Source organism: Cannabis sativa, chromosome 6, assembly GCF_029168945.1.
Source record: "Cannabis sativa cultivar Pink pepper isolate KNU-18-1 chromosome 6, ASM2916894v1, whole genome shotgun sequence".
Taxonomy (NCBI): Eukaryota; Viridiplantae; Streptophyta; class Magnoliopsida; order Rosales; family Cannabaceae; genus Cannabis; species Cannabis sativa.
Genome location: NC_083606.1, coordinates 59887415 through 59909457, shown reverse-complemented (window position 1 = coordinate 59909457; position 22043 = coordinate 59887415). Strand labels below are relative to the sequence as shown.

Sequence of the window (22043 nt, the reverse complement as noted above, 5' to 3'; positions counted from 1 at the left end):
AAGCTCGGTTAGGGGCATTGAAATTTTGGAGAACCCCTCCACGAACCTACGGTAGTACCCAGCTAATCCCAAGAAGCTTCGATCTCCGTCACTTGTCTTCGGTCTCGGCCAATCACGACGGATTCGATCTTCCCGGGATCCACCTTGATCCCGTCTTCACCCACAATGTGCCCTAGGAAGGACACCTGAGACAACCAGAACTCACATTTCTTGAACTTGGCGTAGAGTCTATGTTCTCGAAGTCGTTGCAGTACCATCTGAAGATGTAACTCATGCTCCTCTTCTGACTGAGAGTACACGAGGATGTCGTCGATAAACACAATCACGCAGATATCGAGGAAATCCTTGAATACTCTATTCATCAGGTCCATGAATCTTTGCGGGGAGCATTGGTTAGTCCGAATGACATAACCGGGAACTCGTAGTGTCCATACCTAGTGCGGAAAGCCGTCTTTGGAATGTCCTCCTCTCGGATCCTCAACTGATGATAACCCGAACGGAGATCAATCTTAGAAAAGACCGTCTTCCCCCGAAGCCGATCGAACAAGTCATCGATCCTAGGTAATGGATATTTATTCTTCACCGTCGGCTTGTTCAACTCTACGTAGTCGATGCACATCCTCATAGATCCATCCTTCTTCTTGACGAACAAAACCGGGCTCCCCAAGGTGATACACCGGGCCGAATGAACCCTATGTCAAGCAACCCCGGAGCCGAATCTTCAATTCCTTAAGTTCGAGCCGGAGCCATCCTATACGGGGCTTTAGAAACCGGATCCACCCCCGGTGCCAAGTCAATCACGAAGTCAATCTCCCGATGAGGTGGTAACCACGGAAGTTCTTCGGGAAAAACGTCCAAAAATTCCCGAACCACCCCGATGTCCTCTCGGCCGAATGGTGTACGGCCGAGTGGTGTCCACCACCACGGCCGTAAACCCTAAGCACCCACCGTGCAATAATTCTCTCGCCGACATAGCCGAGATCACCGGATCCGAGATCCCTGAACCGAACCCACAAATACGAACGGTTCTTCACTTTCCGGTTGGAAGACCACCATCTTCCTCTTACAGTCAATGCTCGCCGAATATTTAGATAGGAAATCCATTCCTAAAATAATATCAAATTCGACTAAGCTCATCTCTATCAGATCAGCGCTTAACTCTCTACCATCTATCCTGATCGGCATAGACCTAATCCACCTATTGGAGATAACCAATTCTCCGCTGTAACGGGGTTCCAAACCCTGACTCATATCTATCAAAGGGTCTACCCAACTTACTAAAGACTCTGGCCGCCACATAAGAACGTGTAGCCCCGTAATCAAACAAAGACCGAATAAAACGAGTCGTTAATAAGAATCTGACCTGTAACAACTGATGGGCTGGCATCCGCATCGCCTGCGTGATGGCGAATACCCCGGGCCGGAGTGGGTATCGCCGGAGCTCTCGGTGCCTCCGGCGGAGCCGGGGACATTCCCTCTTGAAGTGCCGGGCATGCCACAATGAAAGCATCCTCGCCCCTTGCACTCTCCCCGATGGTGCCTCTTGCGGCTAGGGCACTCGGGATAGGAGAAGCGAGTCTCATTACCACCGGGACGACTCCCCGTTGCGGTTCCCCCGAACCTCTTGTTCGGCTCGAGCCGCCGAAGCGATGGGTGCCCTCTTCCTTCGATCAATGGCAGAACCACTACTCCCCCTGCTAAATCCTGATGCAGGAGGGGTAGGAGCTCCGCCACTAATCGGAGTACTAGCTGACTCAGACATGCACCCCACTGCGCCCTCAGCTCGCAGTGCCTTCTCCACCATCTGAGCGTAGGTGGTGCTGTCGTCTGTGGTAATCATCAGGTCATGCCTGATCTTGGGATTCAACCCGTCTAGGTACTTCTCCTTCCTGCTGAAGTCGGTCGGCACGATTCCCGAGGCTAACCTCGCCAACCGGTCAAACTGAGTAGTATACTCAGTGACACTCATGTTCTCCCGCTGGGTCAGGTGAACGAACTCTTTCCTCTTGGCGCTTCTAACCGCCTCATTGTAATACTTCGCGTTGAAGAGTTCCTGAAACCTTTCCCAGGTCATGGTGGTGACATCGTGAATCTGAGACACCATGTCCCACCATACCAGGGCATCCTCCTGGAACTGAAATGTGGCGCACACCACTCTGTCGTTGCCGGTGACACCCATAAAGTTCAGAATTCTGGTGATCACCGTAAGCCACTGCTCGGCTTTCGACACATCTGGACCTCCCGAATACGGAGGTGCTTGCTTCTCGAACCGCTCATACAAAGGTTCCAATCTATGGGCCGCCACTACCATCTCGGCACAGGCGGCGAAGGTGTGCCACCGGAACTATGCGGCACCGGAACCGGCAGGAGCACCCTGCTGTCTCAACCTCTAAATCTCGAGGTCTTGCTCTTCGTTCCTGGCTTGCATTTCCGCAAACCGTAACTCCCAGTTCGGGGCTCCCTGATCGGCTGGGGGAGCCTGGGCAGCCTGTGGCGGGTTCTCATCACCCCGACCACGAGCCCTGCCTCGGGGACCTCTACCTCGGCCCCTAGCAGGTGGGGGAAACCGAGCTCCCTCTCCCTGATTCGACCCCACGGAGTTGCCTCGACTCCTGGTAGTCCGCCTGGCGTCCATCTAGTTAGAACCGCCTGCGAAACCAAGAGTTGGCATATCAGGTCGTATTCAAGGCGAGCTTACTAATGCCGCTTAATTTGGAAATTAGAAATGAAACATGCGCCTATTCTACTATCAGGCTACTAACATGCTTCCTAACAGGCTTTTCTTTTTTCATAACTGAATAAAATAAACTACTAAAGCAATAAAGGCTTACTGAACCGTGAACCGAGCTAACTGCTGATGATGATTGTACATGTCGTGACGATCTTCGGAAGACAACACAGCGGCTACGATACCAAATTGTAACACCCTAACTATTTTAGGCGTATTACGTGATTTTTAAACGTTTCGTAAAATTTCGTTGCTAATCAACGAGGTTTATGGAAAAACGTGATTAATTAAAATTTTGCTTTTTCATTAAACTTATAAACCATTTTACAAAAAGTCTCGGGATCCCGATTTATAAAATATTTACAAACGTTTTTACTGTTCAACTTTTACATCAAAATAAAGTCGTCTAACGACAGTTACAAAATCTCAGCCCTGCTGTCCCGAGGATCGTACGCTCCAGGCCTAACCGCCCCGACATGTACAATCCCATAAGCTCGCTCACGGTCCATCAGCAACTGCCTTGCCTTTACCTACACATGAACGTAAGCGCGGGTCGACGGACTCGGTAAGAAAAGCATACTAATATCATACATAAAACCGACCGCCGTGTCCAACACGATGCCGAGTCCCGCTACCGCCATGTCCAACATGGTGCCGAGCACTCTTGCCATGTCCAACATGGTGCGAGTTTTGAACGTTCGGGGGACGGTACTATTGACAAGTATCCTCTGATCGGTCGAGCCGGTCATACTCATTCTTGGTCATACTCCGGCTGTACCGACGGGATAGGTCAATAGCCGAACCACCAACCGGTGTCGGCTGATCGGTCGAACCGGTCATACTCCATTCTTGGTCATACTCCAGCTGTACCGACGTGACGGGGTTGGGTGGTTCGAAGCCTAAATACATATCTAATGTAATCTAACGGGCTTCCTACATGCACGCTAAACATGTAAACTACATATGCATCTTGTTATACTAATCTTACACGGATTCCGATTTCGGGTGTGCAGGTCAACCAGGCCCGAAGCTGAACGGCGGATTACTGGCTCCTAAACCATAAAAATCACAACGCTATAAGTGACACGCTAAATCACTTCCCGGGGACTAAAACTTGAAACTAAAAGTTTCCCTATCGATAAAAAGCATGGCAATACCCCTAAAAACCCAAAAACGAGGAAAACTAGGGTTCTGAAAAATCCCCAACCGGAAGACCGGTTGCCCAACCGGAATTCCGGTTAGGAAAATACGAACCCCCATCCGAATTCGGATGCTCAACCGAATTCGGTTCCTCGCAGGCAGCAAACTAAAAAATTCCATAACTCGACCAATTTAACCCCAATTGATCCCAAACTTTCCAGACCTGTTCTATAAGCCCCAAATAACAATTCCAAGGCATCAAATTCACCCAGAAAACACATATGCAAAATTCACCATTAAAGACCAAGCTTTGAGTTCAAGAACTCAAACTTGGTTAAATCCACTAACATGCACCCTAGCCTAGTTAATTCTACTTAACTAAGCATATAATCACCTCTGAAAACATACAGAAACACCCAGCAACTTCACAGCAACATATTCACACATTTTCCTTCCAAAATTCATATTTTTCACATAGAAACTAAAAGTTTGAACAACCTAGCTAATCATGCTTCAAACAACTAAAATAACATCAATTAATCATGCTTTGAACTTCAGAAAAACACCACTAAACTCAGCCATGAACAGCCACAAAACATGCATGCATTTACTCAATATTCATCAAACTTTTCTTAAAATGAAAGAGGAGAGAGCTAGAAGACACCTACCACAAACAAGAAATCACTAGAGCTTTGCAAAACTAGCTTGAATCACCACAAAATCCAGCTCCAAGCACCCAAGGGTTCAGCCGAAAAGAGAGAGAGAAAAGAGAGTGTTTTTGCTTTGGAAAAATTCTATTTTTTTTTTACTAAGTGTGAAATGAGAGAAAAGTGAAAGAAATAAGCCACTTAAACCATTTTATTAAATCCATTTCAGCCAAAAACAATTAAGTAAATATTTATTTTTCATTACATAAATCACATAAGACAAAAATACTAATGGGGCAAAAAGACCATTTTGCCCCTCCACCATAAAATCATGAAAATCATACTAAAGGGGTATTTTTGGGACATTCTAAATTCCCGGCCATTCCCGACATTCCCAATGTCTAAAACCCGTCCCCAAAATACTAACATACTAAGTTGTGATTTCTACTGAGCCAAACGCCGCGTTCCAAAATACCGGACACCGGAAATGCGAAACATAAAAGCCGATGACATAATTATGCATATCTGAATTCCATAAATAATAATGATAAATTATTTAAATAGCTATAAATAATTTCATGATTAACATAAATAACTGCTAATTTCCAAATTAACTAAGCGGGCTTTACAACTATCCCCCCCTTAAAAGGATTTCGTCCCCGAAATCTAACCTGAATAACTCTGGATATTGAGCTCGCATATCTGATTCTAGCTCCCAGGTGGCTTCTTCCACCTTCTTGTTTCTCCGAGAGAACCTTGACCAACGCTATGGTCTTATTCCGAAGGACTTTATCCTTTCTATCCGGGATGCGACCTTGTTTGTTCCTCATAAGACATATACGGCGAAGTGAAGGCTCTCATAGCCGAGTATATGAGAGGGGTCTGAAACGTATTTTCTCAACATTGAGACATGAAATACGTTGTGCACGGTCGATAAAGCCTGGAGGCAATGCTAACCGATATGCCACTTGACCTATCTTCTCGAGAATCTCGAAAGGTCCTGTAAATCTAGGGCATAACTTGCCTCTTTTCCCGAAACGTTTAATCCCCTTCATCGGAGATACTCGCAAAAACACATGGTCCCCTACTCGGAACTCAACATCCCTACGTTTCGGATCTGCGTAACTCTTACATGCCTTTCTGCGAGGCAAGCATTCTAGCTTTAATCTTTTCTATTGCCTCACCGGTCCGCCGAACCGACTACGGACCTAGGTATTTCCTCTCCCCTGTCTCATCCCGGTGGATAGGGGATCTACACTTTCTACCGTACAACGGTTCGTAGGGTGCCATCCCTATCGTACTGCAGTAGCTGTTGTTGTACGAGAACTCCACTAACGGTAGGTATTTACTCCATGAACCCTCAAAGTCCATAACACAGGCTCTCAGCATATCCTCCAATATCTGAATTGTCCTTTCGGACTGACCATCTGTCTGAGGATGGAATGCTGTACTGAATTTTAGCTTCGTACCCATTGCCCGTTGCAAACTTTGCCAAAATTTGGAGGTGAATTTCGGATCCCTGTCCGAAACTATAGACTTCGGTACCCCGTGAAGTCTCACTATTTCCCTGACGTATAACTCTGCCAACTGATCCACTGTAAATGTTGTTCGGCCGTGAGAAAATGAGCAGATTTCGTAAATCGGTCCACCACTACCCGAGATGGAATCATACATACCCGTGGTCCTAGGTAACCCGAGCCACAAAATCCATCGTAATATCCTCCCATTTCCATTCTGGTAGGGTTAGAGGCTGCAACAACCCTGCTGGTCTCTGATGTTCAGCCTTGATCTGCTGACACGTGAGGCATCTCGATACGAATTCTACCAAATTCTTCTTCATACCGCTCCACCAGAAGTACGGTTTCAAATCGTGGTACATCTTGGTGGTGCCGAGATGTAGAGAATATGGAGTAGAATGAGCCTCCTCAAAGATCTCGTTCCTCAAGTCCACGCTGTCCGGGACACAAACCCTGGCTTTATACAAAAGCATTCCACTATCTGACACTGAAAAGTCTTTGGCTTGACCAGCCAACACCTCATCTCGGATCTTCACTAACTCCGGATCTGTCGTCTGAGCAACCTTTATTCTTTCTAACGGATCGGATTGCGGCGTTAAGTTGTGTGGTGACCTACCACAAACTCAATCTTTGGATCTAACCATATCCTCTCGCTAGCCGAGGTGACATACCGAACCATGCTAGCCACTTGCCGGGACCCTTTACGCTCGGGGCATCGGCCACTACATTGGCTTTCCGGGATGGTAAAGGATCTCACAATCATAGTCCTTCACTAATTCCAACCAACGCCTTTGTCTCATGTTCAAATCTTTCTGAGTAAAGAAATACTTGAGACTTTTATGGTCGGTATAGATCTCGCACTTCTCACCATACAAGTAATGCCGCCAAATCTTCAGTGCAAAAACCACTTTGCGGCCAATTCTAAATCATGAGTCGGGTATCGCTGTTCATAATCCTTTAGCCGACGGGAGGCATAAGCGATAACCCGATCGGCTTGCATCGATACGCACCCCAAACCCCGTTTGGATGCGTCACAATAGACCACGAACTTCTCCTTGTCCAGAAGGCAAAGCTAGTACGGAGCGGTAATCAATCTCTGTTTCGGCTCACGAAAACTAGCTTCGCATTTATCCGACCGGATAAATCGCTGATTCTTCTTTGTAAGCTCGGTTAGGGGCATTGAAATTTTGGAGAACCCCTCCACGAACCTACGGTAGTACCCGGCTAATCCCAAGAAGCTTCGATCTGCATCACTTGTCTTCGGTCTCGGCCAATCCACGACGGATTCGATCTTCCCGGGATCCACCTTGATCCCGTCTTCACCCACAATGTGCCCTAGGAAGGACACGAGACAACCGTAACTCACATTTCTTGAACTTGGCGTAGAGTCTATGTTCTCGAAGTCGTTGCGGTACCATCCGAAGATGTAACTCATGCTCCTCTTCGGACCGAGAGTACACGAGGATGTCGTCGATAAACACAATCACGCGGATATCGAGGAAATCCTTGAATACTCTATTCATCGGGTCCATGAATGCGGGAGCATTGGTTAGTCCGAATGACATAACCGGGAACTCGTAGTGTCCATACCTAGTGCGGAAAGCCGTCTTTGGAATGTCCTCCTCTCGGATCCTCAACTCGATGATAACCCGAACGGAGATCAATCTTAGAAAAGACCGTCTTCCCCCGAAGCCGATCGAACAAGTCATCGATCCTAGGTAATGGATATTTATTCTTCACCGTCGGCTTGTTCAACTCTCTCGTAGTCGATGCACATCCTCATAGATCCATCCTTCTTCTTGACGAACAAACCGGGGCTCCCCAAGGTGATACACCGGGCCGAATGAACCCTATGTCAAGCAACCCCCGGAGCCGAATCTTCAATTCCTTAAGTTCGGTGGAGCCATCCTATACGGGGCTTTAGAAACCGGATCCACCCACAGTGCCAAGTCAATCACGAAGTCAATCTCCCGATGAGGTGGTAACCCCGGAAGTTCTTCGGGAAAAACGTCCAAAAATTCCCGAACCACCCCGATGTCCTGCGGCCGAATGGTGTACGGCCGAGTGGTGTCCACCACCACGGCCGTAAACCCTAAGCACCCACCGTGCAATAATTCTCTCGCCGACATAGCCGAGATCATCGGGATCCGAGATCCCCGAACCGAGACCCACAAATACGAACGGTTCTTCACTTTCCGGTTGGAAGACCACCATCTTCCTCTTACGATCCAATGCTCGCCGAATATTTAGATAGGAAATCCATTCCTAAAATAATATCAAATTCGACTAAGCTCATCTCTATCGGATCGGCGCTTAACTCTCTACCATCTATCCCGATCGGCATAGACCTAATCCACCTATTGGAGATAACCAATTCTCCGCGGAGTAACGGGGTTCCAAACCACGACTCATATCTATCAAAGGGTCTACCCAACTTACTAAAGACTGCGGCCGCCACATAAGAACGTGTAGCCCCCGAATCAAACAAAGACTGAATAAAACGAGTCGTTAATAAGAATCGACTGTAACAACCGATGGGGTGGCATCCGCATCGGCTGCGTGATGGCGAATACCACAGGCCGGAGTGGGTATCGCTGGAGCTCTCGGTGCCTGCGGCGGGCTGGGGACATTCCCTCTTGAAGTGCCGGGCATGCCACAATGAAAGCATCCCCGCCCCTTGCACTCTCCCCGATGGTGCCTCTTGCGGCTAGGGCACTCGGGATAGGAGAAGCGAGTCTCATTACCACCGGGACGACTCCCTCGTTCCGGTTCCCCGAACCTCTTGTTCGGCTCGAGCCGCCGGGCGGTGGGTGCCCTCTTCCTTCGATCAATGGCGGAACCACTACTCCCCCGCTAAATCCGATGCGGGAGGGGTAGGAGCTCCGCCACTAATCGGAGTACTAGGCCGACTCGGACATGCACCCCATCGCGCCCTCGGCTCGCGGTGCCTTCTCCACCATCCGAGCGTAGGTGGTGCCGTCGTCGTGGTAATCATCGGGTCATGCCTCGATCTTGGGATTCAACCCGTCTAGGTACTTCTCCTTCTGCCGAAGTCGGTCGGCACGATTCCCGAGGCTAACCTCGCCAGGTCAAACTGAGTAGTATACTCAGTGACACTCATGTTCTCCCGCTGGGTCAGGTGAACGAACTCTTTCCTCTTGGCGCTTCTAACCGCCTCATTGTAATACTTCGCGTTGAAGAGTTCCTGAAACCTTTCCCAGGTCATGGTGGTGACATCGTGAATGCGAGACACCATGTCCCACCATACCGGGGCATCCTCCCGGAGGCCCCGAAATGTGGCGCACACCACTCTCGTCGTTGCGGTGACACCCATAAAGTTCGAATTACGGTGATCACCGTAAGCCACCGCTCGGCTTTCGACACATCCGGACCTCCCAGGAATACGGAGGTGCTTGCTTCCGAACCGCTCATACAAAGGTTCCAATCTATGGGCCGCCACTACCATCTCGGCACAGGCGGCGAGGGCGGTGCCACCGGAACTACGGCACCGGAACCGCAGAGCACCTGCCGTCTCAACCTCTAAATCTCGAGGTCTTGCTCTTCGTTCTCGGCTTGCATTTCCGCAAACCGTAACTCCCGATTCGGGGCTCCCCGATCGGCCGGGGGAGCACAGGGCAGCTGTGGCGGGTTCTCATCACCCCGACCACGAGCCTGCCTCGGGGACCTCTACCTCGGCCCCCAGCGGTGGGGGAAACCGAGCTCCCTCTCCCCGATTCGACCCCACGGAGTTGCCTCGACTCCCGGTAGTCCGCCCGGCGTCCATCTAGTTAGAACCGCTGCGAAACCAAGAGTTGGCATATCAGGTCGTATTCAAGGCGAGCTTACTAATGCCGCTTAATTTGGAAATTAGAAATGAAACATGCGCCTATTCTACTATCGGGCTACTAACATGCTTCCTAACGAGGCTTTTCTTTTTTCATAACCGAATAAAATAAACTACTAAAGCAATAAAGGCTTGCCGAACCGTGAACCGAGCTAGCTGGCGATGATGATTGTACATGTCGTGACGATCTTCGGAAGACAACACAGCGGCTCGATACCAAATTGTAACACCCTAACTATTTTAGGCGTATTACGTGATTTTTAAACGTTATGTGCAGCTCGTTGCTAATCAACGAGGTTTATGGAAAAACGTGATTAATTAAAATTTTGCTTTTTCATTAAACTTATAAACCATTTTACAAAAAGTCTCGGGATCCCGATTTATAAAATATTTACAAACGTTTTTACTGTTCAACTTTTACATCAAAATAAAGTCGTCTAACGACGGTTACAAAATCTCGGCCTGTCGTCCCGAGGATCGTACGCTCCAGCCTAACCGCCCCGACATGTACAATCCCATAAGCTCGCTCACGGTCCATCGGCATCGCCTTGCCTTTACCTACACATGAACGTAAGCGCGGGTCGACGGACTCGGTAAGAAAAGCATACTAATATCATACATAAAACCGATCGCCGTGTCCAACACGATGCCGAGTCCCGCTATCGCCATGTCCAACATGGTGCCGAGCACTACTTGCCATGTCCAACATGGTGCCGAGTTTTGAACGTTCGGGGGACGGTACTATTGACAAGTATCCTCTGATCGGTCGAGCCGGTCATACTCCCATTGCTTGGTCATACTCCGGCTGTACCGACGGGATAGGTCAATAGCACCGAACCACCAACCGGTGTCGGCTGATCGGTCGAGCCGGTCATACTCATTCTTGGTCATACTCCGGCTGTACCGACGTGACAGGGTTGGGTGGTTCGAAGCCTAAATACATATCTAATGTAATCTAACAGGCTTCCTACATGCACGCTAAACATGTAAACTACATATGCATACTGTTATACTAATCTTACCTGGATTCCGATTTCGAGTGTGCTTGGCCAACCCGATCGGAACTGAAGCTGAACGGCGGATTACTGGCTCCTAAACCATAAAAATCACAACGCTATAAGTGACACGCTAAATCACTTCCCGGGGACTAAAACTTGAAACTAAAAGTTTCCCTATCGATAAAAAGCATGGCAATACCCCTAAAAACCCAAAAACGAGGAAAACTAGGGTTCTGAAAAAATCCCCAACCGGAAGACCGGTTGCCCAACCGGAATTCCGGTTACGGGAAAATACGAACCCCCCATCCGAATTCGGATGCTCAACCGAATTCGGTTCCTCGCGAGCGACAAACTAAAAATTCCATAACTCGACCAATTTAACCCCAATTGATCCCAAACTTTCCAGACCTGTTCTATAAGCCCCAAATAACAATTCCAAGGCATCAAATTCACCCAGAAAACACATATGCAAAATTCACCATTAAAGACCAAGCTTTGAGTTCAAGAACTCAAACTTGGTTAAATCCACTAACATGCACCCTAGCCTAGTTAATTCTACTTAACTAAGCATATAATCACCTCTGAAAACATACAGAAACACCCAGCAACTTCACAGCAACATATTCACACATTTTCCTTCCAAAATTCATATTTTTCACATAGAAACTAAAAGTTTGAACAACCTAGCTAATCATGCTTCAAACAACTAAAATAACATCAATTAATCATGCTTTGAACTTCAGAAAAACACCACTAAACTCAGCCATGAACAGCCACAAAACATGCATGCATTTACTCAATATTCATCAAACTTTTCTTAAAATGAAAGAGGAGAGAGCTAGAAGACACCTACCACAAACAAGAAATCACTAGAGCTTTGCAAAACTAGCTTGAATCACCACAAAATCCAGCTCCAAGCACCCAAGGGTTCAGCCGAAAAGAGAGAGAGAAAAGAGAGTGTTTTTGCTTTGGAAAAATTCTATTTTTTTTTTGACTAAGTGTGAAATGAGAGAAAAGTGAAAGAAATAAGCCACTTAAACCATTTTATTAAATCCATTTCAGCCAAAAACAATTAAGTAAATATTTATTTTTCATTACATAAATCACATAAGACAAAAATACTAATGGGGCAAAAAGACCATTTTGCCCCTCCACCATAAAATCATGAAAATCATACTAAAGGGGTATTTTTGGGACATTCTAAATTCCCGGCCATTCCCGACATTCCCAATGTCTAAAACCCGTCCCCAAAATACTAACATACTAAGTTGTGATTTCTACTGAGCCAAACGCCGCGTTCCAAAATACCGGACACCGGAAATGCGAAATATAAAAACTGCTGATGACATAATTATGCATATCTGAATTCCATAAATAATAATGATAAATTATTTAAATAGCTATAAATAATTTCATGATTAACATAAATAACTGCTAATTTCCAAATTAACTAAGCGGGCTTTACAACTATCCCCCCCTTAAAAGGATTTCGTCCCCGAAATCTAACCTGAATAACTCTGGATATTGAGCTCGCATATCTGATTCTAGCTCCCAGGTGGCTTCTTCCACCTTACTGTTTCTCCAGAGAACCTTGACCAACGCTATGGTCTTATTCCGAAGGACTTTATCCTTTCTATCCAGGATCTGCACTGGCTGTTCCTCATAAGACATATCTGACTGAAGCTGAAGGCTCTCATAACTGAGTATATGAGAGGGGTCTGAAACGTATTTTCTCAACATTGAGACATGAAATACGTTGTGCACGCTTGATAAAGTTTGGAGGCAATGCTAACCGATATGCCACTTGACCTATCTTCTCGAGAATCTCGAAAGGTCCTGTAAATCTAGGGCATAACTTGCCTCTTTTCCCGAAACGTTTAATCCCCTTCATCGGAGATACTCGCAAAAACACATGGTCCCCTACTCGGAACTCAACATCCCTACGTTTCGGATCTGCGTAACTCTTAAATGCGCTTTCTGCCCGAGGCAAGCATTCTAGCTTTAATCTTTTCTATTGCCTCACCGGTCCGCCGAGCCGACTGCGGACCTAGGTATTTCCTCTCCCCTGTCTCATCCCGGTGGATAGGGGATCTACACTTTCTACCGTACAACGGTTCGTAGGGTGCCATCCCTATCGTACTGCGGTAGCTTGTTGTTGTACGAGAACTCCACTAACGGTAGGTATTTACTCCATGAACCCTCAAAGTCCATAACACAGGCTCTCAGCATATCCTCCAATATCTGAATTGTCCTTTCGGACTGACCATCTGTCTGAGGATGGAATGCTGTACTGAATTTTAGCTTCGTACCCATTGCCCGTTGCAAACTTTGCCAAAATTTGGAGGTGAATTTCGGATCCCTGTCCGAAACTATAGACTTCGGTACCCCGTGAAGTCTCACTATTTCCCTGACGTATAACTCGCGCAACCCGATCCACTTTGTAAATGTTGTTCGACCGGCGGAAAATGAGCGAATTTCGTAAATCGGTCCACCACTACCCAGATGGAATCATACATACCCGTGGTCCTAGGTAACCCGACCACAAAATCCATCGTAATATCCTCCCATTTCCATTCTGGTAGGGTTAGAGGCTGCAACAACCCTGCTGGTCTCTGATGTTCAGCCTTGATCTGCTGACACGTGAGGCATCTCGATACGAATTCTACCAAATTCTTCTTCATACCGCTCCACCAGAAGTACGGTTTCAAATCGTGGTACATCTTGGTGGTGCCGGGATGTAGAGAATATGGAGTAGAATGAGCCTCCTCAAAGATCTCGTTCCTCAAGTCCACGCTGTCCGGGACACAAACCCTGGCTTTATACAAAAGCATTCCACTATCTGACACTGAAAAGTCTTTGGCTTGACCAGCCAACACCTCATCTCGGATCTTCACTAACTCCGGATCTGTCGTCTGAGCAACCTTTATTCTTTCTAACAGATCAGATTGCAGCGTTAAGTTGTGTAGCTGACCTACCACAAACTCAATGCTGGATCTAACCATATCCTTTGCTAGCTGAGGTGAGATCTGAACCATGCTAGCCACTTGCCCGGGACCCTTTCTGCTCAGGGCATCGGCCACTACATTGGCTTTCCCGGGATGGTAAAGGATCTCACAATCATAGTCCTTCACTAATTCCAACCAACGCCTTTGTCTCATGTTCAAATCTTTCTGAGTAAAGAAATACTTGAGACTTTTATGGTCGGTATAGATCTCGCACTTCTCACCATACAAGTAATGCCGCCAAATCTTCAGTGCAAAAACCACTGCGGCCAATTCTAAATCATGAGTCGGGTATCGCTGTTCATAATCCTTTAACTGACGGGAGGCATAAGCGATAACCCGATCGGCTTGCATCAGTACGCACCCCAAACCCTGTTTGGATGCGTCACAATAGACCACGAACTTCTCCTTGTCCGAAGGCAAAGCTAGTACCGGAGCAGTAATCAATCTCTGTTTCAGCTCCTGAAAACTAGCTTCGCATTTATCTGACCAGATAAATCGCTGATTCTTCTTTGTAAGCTCGGTTAGGGGCATTGAAATTTTGGAGAACCCCTCCACGAACCTACGGTAGTACCCAGCTAATCCCAAGAAGCTTCTGATCTCTGTCACTGTCTTCGGTCTCGGCCAATCCCTGACGGATTCGATCTTCCCGGGATCCACCTTGATCCCGTCTTCACCCACAATGTGCCCTAGGAAGGACACCTGAGACAACCAGAACTCACATTTCTTGAACTTGGCGTAGAGTCTATGTTCTCGAAGTCGTTGCAGTACCATCTGAAGATGTAACTCATGCTCCTCTTCTGACTGAGAGTACACGAGGATGTCGTCGATAAACACAATCACGCAGATATCGAGGAAATCCTTGAATACTCTATTCATCAGGTCCATGAATGCTGCAGGAGCATTGGTTAGTCCGAATGACATAACCAGGAACTCGTAGTGTCCATACCTAGTGCGGAAAGCCGTCTTTGGAATGTCCTCCTCTCGGATCCTCAACTGATGATAACCCGAACGGAGATCAATCTTAGAAAAGACCGTCTTCCCCTGAAGCTGATCGAACAAGTCATCGATCCTAGGTAATGGATATTTATTCTTCACCGTCAGCTTGTTCAACTCTCTGTAGTCGATGCACATCCTCATAGATCCATCCTTCTTCTTGACGAACAAAACCGGGGCTCCCCAAGGTGATACACTGGGCCGAATGAACCCTATGTCAAGCAACCCCTGGAGCTGAATCTTCAATTCCTTAAGTTCAGCTGGAGCCATCCTATACGGGGCTTTAGAAACCGGATCCACCCACAGTGCCAAGTCAATCACGAAGTCAATCTCCCGATGAGGTGGTAACCCCAGGAAGTTCTTCGGGAAAAACGTCCAAAAATTCCCGAACCACCCCGATGTCCTGCGGCCGAATGGTGTCTGGCCGAGTGGTGTCCACCACCACGGCCAGAAACCCTAAGCACCCACCGTGCAATAATTCTCTCGCTGACATAGCCGAGATCACCGGGATCCGAGATCCCTGAACCGAACCCACAAATACGAACGGTTCTTCACTTTCCGGTTGGAAGACCACCATCTTCCTCTTACAGTCAATGCTCGCCGAATATTTAGATAGGAAATCCATTCCTAAAATAATATCAAATTCGACTAAGCTCATCTCTATCAGATCAGCGCTTAACTCTCTACCATCTATCCTGATCGGCATAGACCTAATCCACCTATTGGAGATAACCAATTCTCCGCGGAGTAACGGGGTTCCAAACCACCGACTCATATCTATCAAAGGGTCTACCCAACTTACTAAAGACTCTGGCCGCCACATAAGAACGTGTAGCCCCAGAATCAAACAGCACTGAATAAAACGAGTCGTTAATAAGAATCTGACCTGTAACAACTGATGGGCTGGCATCTGCATCAGCCTGCGTGATGGCGAATACCCTGGCTGGAGTGGGTATCGCTGGAGCTCTCGGTGCCTCTGGCCGGAGCTGGGGACATTCCCTCTTGAAGTGCCCGGGCATGCCACAATGAAAGCATCCCTGCCCCTTGCACTCTCCCCGATGGTGCCTCTTGCAGCTAGGGCACTCGGGATAGGAGAAGCGAGTCTCATTACCACCAGGACGACTCCCTCTGTTCTGGTTCCCCCGGAACCTCTTGTTCTGGCTCGAGCCGCCGGAAGCAGTGGGTGCCCTCTTCCTCTGATCAATGGCCGAACCACTACTCCCCCTGCTAAATCCTGATGCAGGAGGGGTAGGAGCTCCGCCACTAATCGGAGTACTAGCTGACTCTGACATGCACCCCACTGCGCCCTCAGCTCGCAGTGCCTTCTCCACCATCTGAGCGTAGGTGGTGCTGTCGTCTGTGGTAATCATCAGGTCATGCCTGATCTTGGGATTCAACCCGTCTAGGTACTTCTCCTTCCTGCTGAAGTCGGTCGGCACGATTCCCGAGGCTAACCTCGCCAACCCACAACTGAGTAGTATACTCAGTGACACTCATGTTCTCCCGCTGGGTCAGGTGAACGAACTCTTTCCTCTTGGCGCTTCTAACCGCCTCATTGTAATACTTCGCGTTGAAGAGTTCCTGAAACCTTTCCCAGGTCATGGTGGTGACATCGTGAATCTGAGACACCATGTCCCACCATACCAGGGCATCCTCCTGGAACTGAAATGTGGCGCACACCACTCTGTCGTTGCCGGTGACACCCATAAAGTTCGTACCGGTGATCACCGTAAGCCACCGCTCGGCTTTCGACACATCCGGACCTCCCGGGAATACGGAGGTGCTTGCTTCCGAACCGCTCATACAAAGGTTCCAATCTATGGGCCGCCACTACCATCTCGGCACAGGCGGCGGGGGCGGTGCCACCGGAACTATCGGCACCGGAACTGCAGGGGAGCACCTGCTCGTCTCAACCTCTCGAATCTCGAGGTCTTGCTCTTCGATCCCGGCTTGCATTTCCGCAAACCGTAACTCCCGGTTCGGGGCTCCCCGATCGGCCAGGGGAGCTGGGCAGCTGTGGCGGGTTCTCATCACCCCGACCACGAGCCCCGCCTCGGGGACCTCTACCTCGGCCCCTAGCAGGTGGGGGAAACCGAGCTCCCTCTCCCTGATTCGACCCCACGGAGTTGCCTCGACTCCTGGTAGTCCGCCTGGCGTCCATCTAGTTAGAACCGCCTGCGAAACCAAGAGTTGGCATATCAGGTCGTATTCAAGGCGAGCTTACTAATGCCGCTTAATTTGGAAATTAGAAATGAAACATGCGCCTATTCTACTATCAGGCTACTAACATGCTTCCTAACAGGCTTTTCTTTTTTCATAACTGAATAAAATAAACTACTAAAGCAATAAAGGCTTACTGAACCGTGAACCGAGCTAACTGCTGATGATGATTGTACATGTCGTGACGATCTTCGGAAGACAACCTGGCGGCTCTGATACCAAATTGTAACACCCTAACTATTTTAGGCGTATTACGTGATTTTTAAACGTTCTGTGCAGCTCGTTGCTAATCAACGAGGTTTATGGAAAAACGTGATTAATTAAAATTTTGCTTTTTCATTAAACTTATAAACCATTTTACAAAAAGTCTCGGGATCCCGATTTATAAAATATTTACAAACGTTTTTACTGTTCAACTTTTACATCAAAATAAAGTCGTCTAACGACAGTTACAAAATCTCAGCCATGCTGTCCCGAGGATCGTACGCTCCAGGCCTAACCGCCCCGACATGTACAATCCCATAAGCTCGCTCACGGTCCATCAGCAACTGCCTTGCCTTTACCTACACATGAACGTAAACTGTGAGTCGACAGACTCAGTAAGAAAGCATACTAATATCATACATAAAACTGACTGCCGTGTCCAACACGATACTGAGTCCCGCTACTGCCATGTCCAACATGGTACTGAGCACTACTGCCATGTCCAACATGGTACTGAGTTTTGAACGTTCAGGGGACGGTACTATTGACAAGTATCCTCCTGATCGGTCGAACCGGTCATACTCCCATTGCCGGTCATACTCCAGCCTGTACCGACGGGATAGGTCAATAGCACTGAACCACCAACCAGTGTCAGCCTGATCGGTCGAACCGGTCATACTCCGGCTGCTGGTCATACTCCAGCCTGTACCGACGTGACAGGGTTGGGTGGTTCGAAGCCTAAATACATATCTAATGTAATCTAACAGGCTTCCTACATGCACGCTAAACATGTAAACTACATATGCATACTGTTATACTAATCTTACCTGGATTCCGATTTCAGGTGTCTTGGGTCCAACTGATCAGAATCGAAGCCGAACGGCGGATTACGGCTCCTAAACCATAAAAATCACAACGCTATAAGTGACACGCTAAATCACTTCCCGGGGACTAAAACTTGAAACTAAAAGTTTCCCTATCGATAAAAAGCATGGCAATACCCCTAAAAACCCAAAAACGAGGAAAACTAGGGTTCTGAAAAAATCCCCAACCGGAAGACCGGTTGCCCAACCGGAATTCCGGTTCTGGGAAAATCTGAACCCCCCATCCGGAATTCCGGATGCTCAACCGGAATTCCGGTTCCTCGCAGGCAGCAAACTAAAAAATTCCATAACTCGACCAATTTAACCCCAATTGATCCCAAACTTTCCAGACCTGTTCTATAAGCCCCAAATAACAATTCCAAGGCATCAAATTCACCCAGAAAACACATATGCAAAATTCACCATTAAAGACCAAGCTTTGAGTTCAAGAACTCAAACTTGGTTAAATCCACTAACATGCACCCTAGCCTAGTTAATTCTACTTAACTAAGCATATAATCACCTCTGAAAACATACAGAAACACCCAGCAACTTCACAGCAACATATTCACACATTTTCCTTCCAAAATTCATATTTTTCACATAGAAACTAAAAGTTTGAACAACCTAGCTAATCATGCTTCAAACAACTAAAATAACATCAATTAATCATGCTTTGAACTTCAGAAAAACACCACTAAACTCAGCCATGAACAGCCACAAAACATGCATGCATTTACTCAATATTCATCAAACTTTTCTTAAAATGAAAGAGGAGAGAGCTAGAAGACACCTACCACAAACAAGAAATCACTAGAGCTTTGCAAAACTAGCTTGAATCACCACAAAATCCAGCTCCAAGCACCCAAGGGTTCAGCCGAAAAGAGAGAGAGAAAAGAGAGTGTTTTTGCTTTGGAAAAATTCTATTTTTTTTTTGACTAAGTGTGAAATGAGAGAAAAGTGAAAGAAATAAGCCACTTAAACCATTTTATTAAATCCATTTCAGCCAAAAACAATTAAGTAAATATTTATTTTTCATTACATAAATCACATAAGACAAAAATACTAATGGGGCAAAAAGACCATTTTGCCCCTCCACCATAAAATCATGAAAATCATACTAAAGGGGTATTTTTGGGACATTCTAAATTCCCGGCCATTCCCGACATTCCCAATGTCTAAAACCCGTCCCCAAAATACTAACATACTAAGTTGTGATTTCTACTGAGCCAAACGCCGCGTTCCAAAATACCGGACACCGGAAATGCGAAATATAAAAACTGCTGATGACATAATTATGCATATCTGAATTCCATAAATAATAATGATAAATTATTTAAATAGCTATAAATAATTTCATGATTAACATAAATAACTGCTAATTTCCAAATTAACTAAGCGGGCTTTACACCTCTGCTGCTCTTGAGGCTACATCTTCCTCATTTGGATCTTGAGCATCTTCCAGAGGGCGAGGATGACGTGTACTTCTCGTCTCCACCATTGCTGTGAAGTCAAATGCTTGTTATGCAGCAGCTTTCCTCAGCTCTCAATGAAAGCACCAAAATGTTGACCGAGATTTTCGGCAACTATTTGAATATGATTATATTAAAGAGCTGTAAGAAAGTGAGATGAAGATTTTTACGTGGTTGGGGCGTTAATGAGCCTTAGTCCACGAGTCTTTGTTATTAATGGATGTATTTAATACAGATTCCACACTTGAGAGAATGTTTTTCTCATAAATACAGAGAATGTTCTTGGTGAGTATTTTCTCTTCTTGCTCTTATGCAACCCAAGATTCTCGACCCCCTTAAATGAGCTTTGAGGGGGTATTTATAGTGTTTTGGTGGGGTAATCCCAAGAATTGTTCTTACACATGTATCTGTAAGTATCCATAAAGTTGGGTATTTCCAATGAATATACCATGGGTGATGCATGGTCAAATCCCTAGGTGCTGTAGGGTTTTTATGAAGAATGTCCTTTTTGCCTTGTGATTGACGTGACTCTTCGCAGGGTAGCCGTCGCTAGACTTAAATGATCATTACTGTAGCGCTGCTGTTTGGGGGTTGTGCCGTCAGACTTTATTGCGTGTTACAGTCCCAACACGCTTCCTCCCATGCGGCATTAAATGCGACTTGATTGCTCGGGAGAGACATGACACATCCCAGAGAGCCTTCACGCTATGTGAGCTTCCTGGAGTACCTTGTACTCCGGGCGCCTCCTCCGGGACCCATGCTAACAGCGCTTCCTTGTGGCGCACAAAGACTTAACAAATATTTACAAGTTATCTGATCCACGTGTCCCATTTCGACTGGTCCACGTATTTTGGGTGAATTCAGGGGCAACAAGTACAATAATACTTTATCAAATTTTTTCTTAACGATGTTCACTCACATTATTCATACATAGTTGCGCCTGCATTGTTTATTAGTTGCCTAATAGTAGTGCTACTACAATATTATTATGTAAAAAATTAGGGCTCAAAATTGGCAATACACAACTCATATAAAGCAAACTCTATTGTGGTAAGTTTATTTATATTACATAGTGGGAATTATTAGTTGTTTTAAGTAGGGTTATACATTGGTCAATTTGATCGGCTTATACTACATATTTTCTAATCCTATGTAAACATCAGGTTGCAAAATTCTAAGTGCCACTCGCCCAATTCAAAAAAAAAATAGTAACTCGATCGACTGTTTGGTCAATTTAACCCGTCAAAACCGACCTAAAGTTTTTTTTTAGTTGTAAATGAAATTTCAACACATGAAACATTAGAGAGAAAGAGAGGGAGTGTGTGAGAGGTCAGGTCATTGGGGTTTTTTTTCATAATTATATTATACATTATTATTTATGTTATAATAAAAGTTAAAAATTTAAAAGTACAAAACTAAAAAGAATGATACTGGTCTAGTTAATTCGGGTTAAATTGAGTTCATTAGGCAGGTTGTACCTATTTTCAACCTGCCAATTAATAGATTGGGCAATTTATGATTTGGTCGGATTTTTTCGATTTGTATTTTTTATCGATTTTTTTGGTTTGATTTGGACGGGTTATTCGAGTTAGGCGGTATAAGTAAATTTTTGTACAGCCCTAGTTTTAAGGTTGTAAAGTAGTGCCTAACAACACATGTATTACTTTCAATTCATTGTTGCATTTCAGTTTCTTTAGAGTTTTCTCGTAGTTGACTGACTATAATTGAATTTTCAAAATGTGAGGAAATAGACGCAATTTCATTTCTCATATTTTTCAATGGGCAGTTTGATCAATGAATGAATTATGTAAATTACGAAACTAGTAGCGAATTCAATTCAAGGGATTACAAATATGAAGAGCTTGTACACAAGTAAAAAACAAGTGATGGAATGCAATTAAGAAAATACTCAACTGCAATTGAAATATCAAGTGAAAGAAGATTACTAACCGTTGAGGATAAATGACGATCCAAGCATATCATTCTACATCCAAGCAATTAGATATTAAAAGAAAATTTATTTGATTTTTTTAGTTTTTTCAGAACTCATACAGGCAAAAAAAAAAATTCTTTAATACATTACCTTTATTATTGATTTTTAAATAGTTGCATAACAGTTGATTTAAAGTTACATGTCATTTCATAAATATTATCAGAAATGTAAAGCATTAGCAACATTATATTTGACACATTAATGTGAAGTTCCAAAAATTTTCTTATTAAATTGACTAAAATATTGAATCTTCAACTAGTTGCGTAACATGTGTTATACATAACACATTAATGCAAAAGATTCAAGTAACACTACTACAAAATAAACTTTTAGAGGCAATTTTTTTTAGCAAATTAATAAAATTTTAATAAGAACACCTACGGAGTCAGTTATTTTGTAATAATCGACTCCGTAGGTGA

The 22043-nt window shown here is 45.7% G+C and overlaps 1 protein-coding gene across 1 annotated transcript; it reads right to left on the bottom strand.

The window, feature by feature from the left end:
- Positions 1-3021: 3021 nt before the first annotated feature.
- On the bottom strand, positions 3022-16266 carry LOC133039494 (uncharacterized). Its single transcript, XM_061118403.1, has 2 exons — positions 15759-16266; positions 3022-3258 (listed from the first exon to the last, which is right to left on the bottom strand). Exons 1-2 carry the CDS (start codon positions 16240-16242, stop codon positions 3227-3229), a joined length of 516 nt encoding a protein of 171 aa, XP_060974386.1. The 5' UTR covers positions 16243-16266; the 3' UTR covers positions 3022-3226.
- Positions 16267-22043: the final 5777 nt, after the last annotated feature.

What these genes read in the sequence shown, in the direction of transcription:
- LOC133039494 (XM_061118403.1), bottom strand. Translation starts at nt 16,242, where the DNA reads ATGATTACCACAGACGACAGCACCACCTACGCTCAGATGGTGGAGAAG. An exon ending in CAGCCCATCAGTTGTTACAG is followed by an intron (nt 3,259 to 15,758) that starts GTCAGATTCTTA and finishes GTTCATGTGTAG; the next exon opens with GTAAAGGCAAGGCAGTTGCT.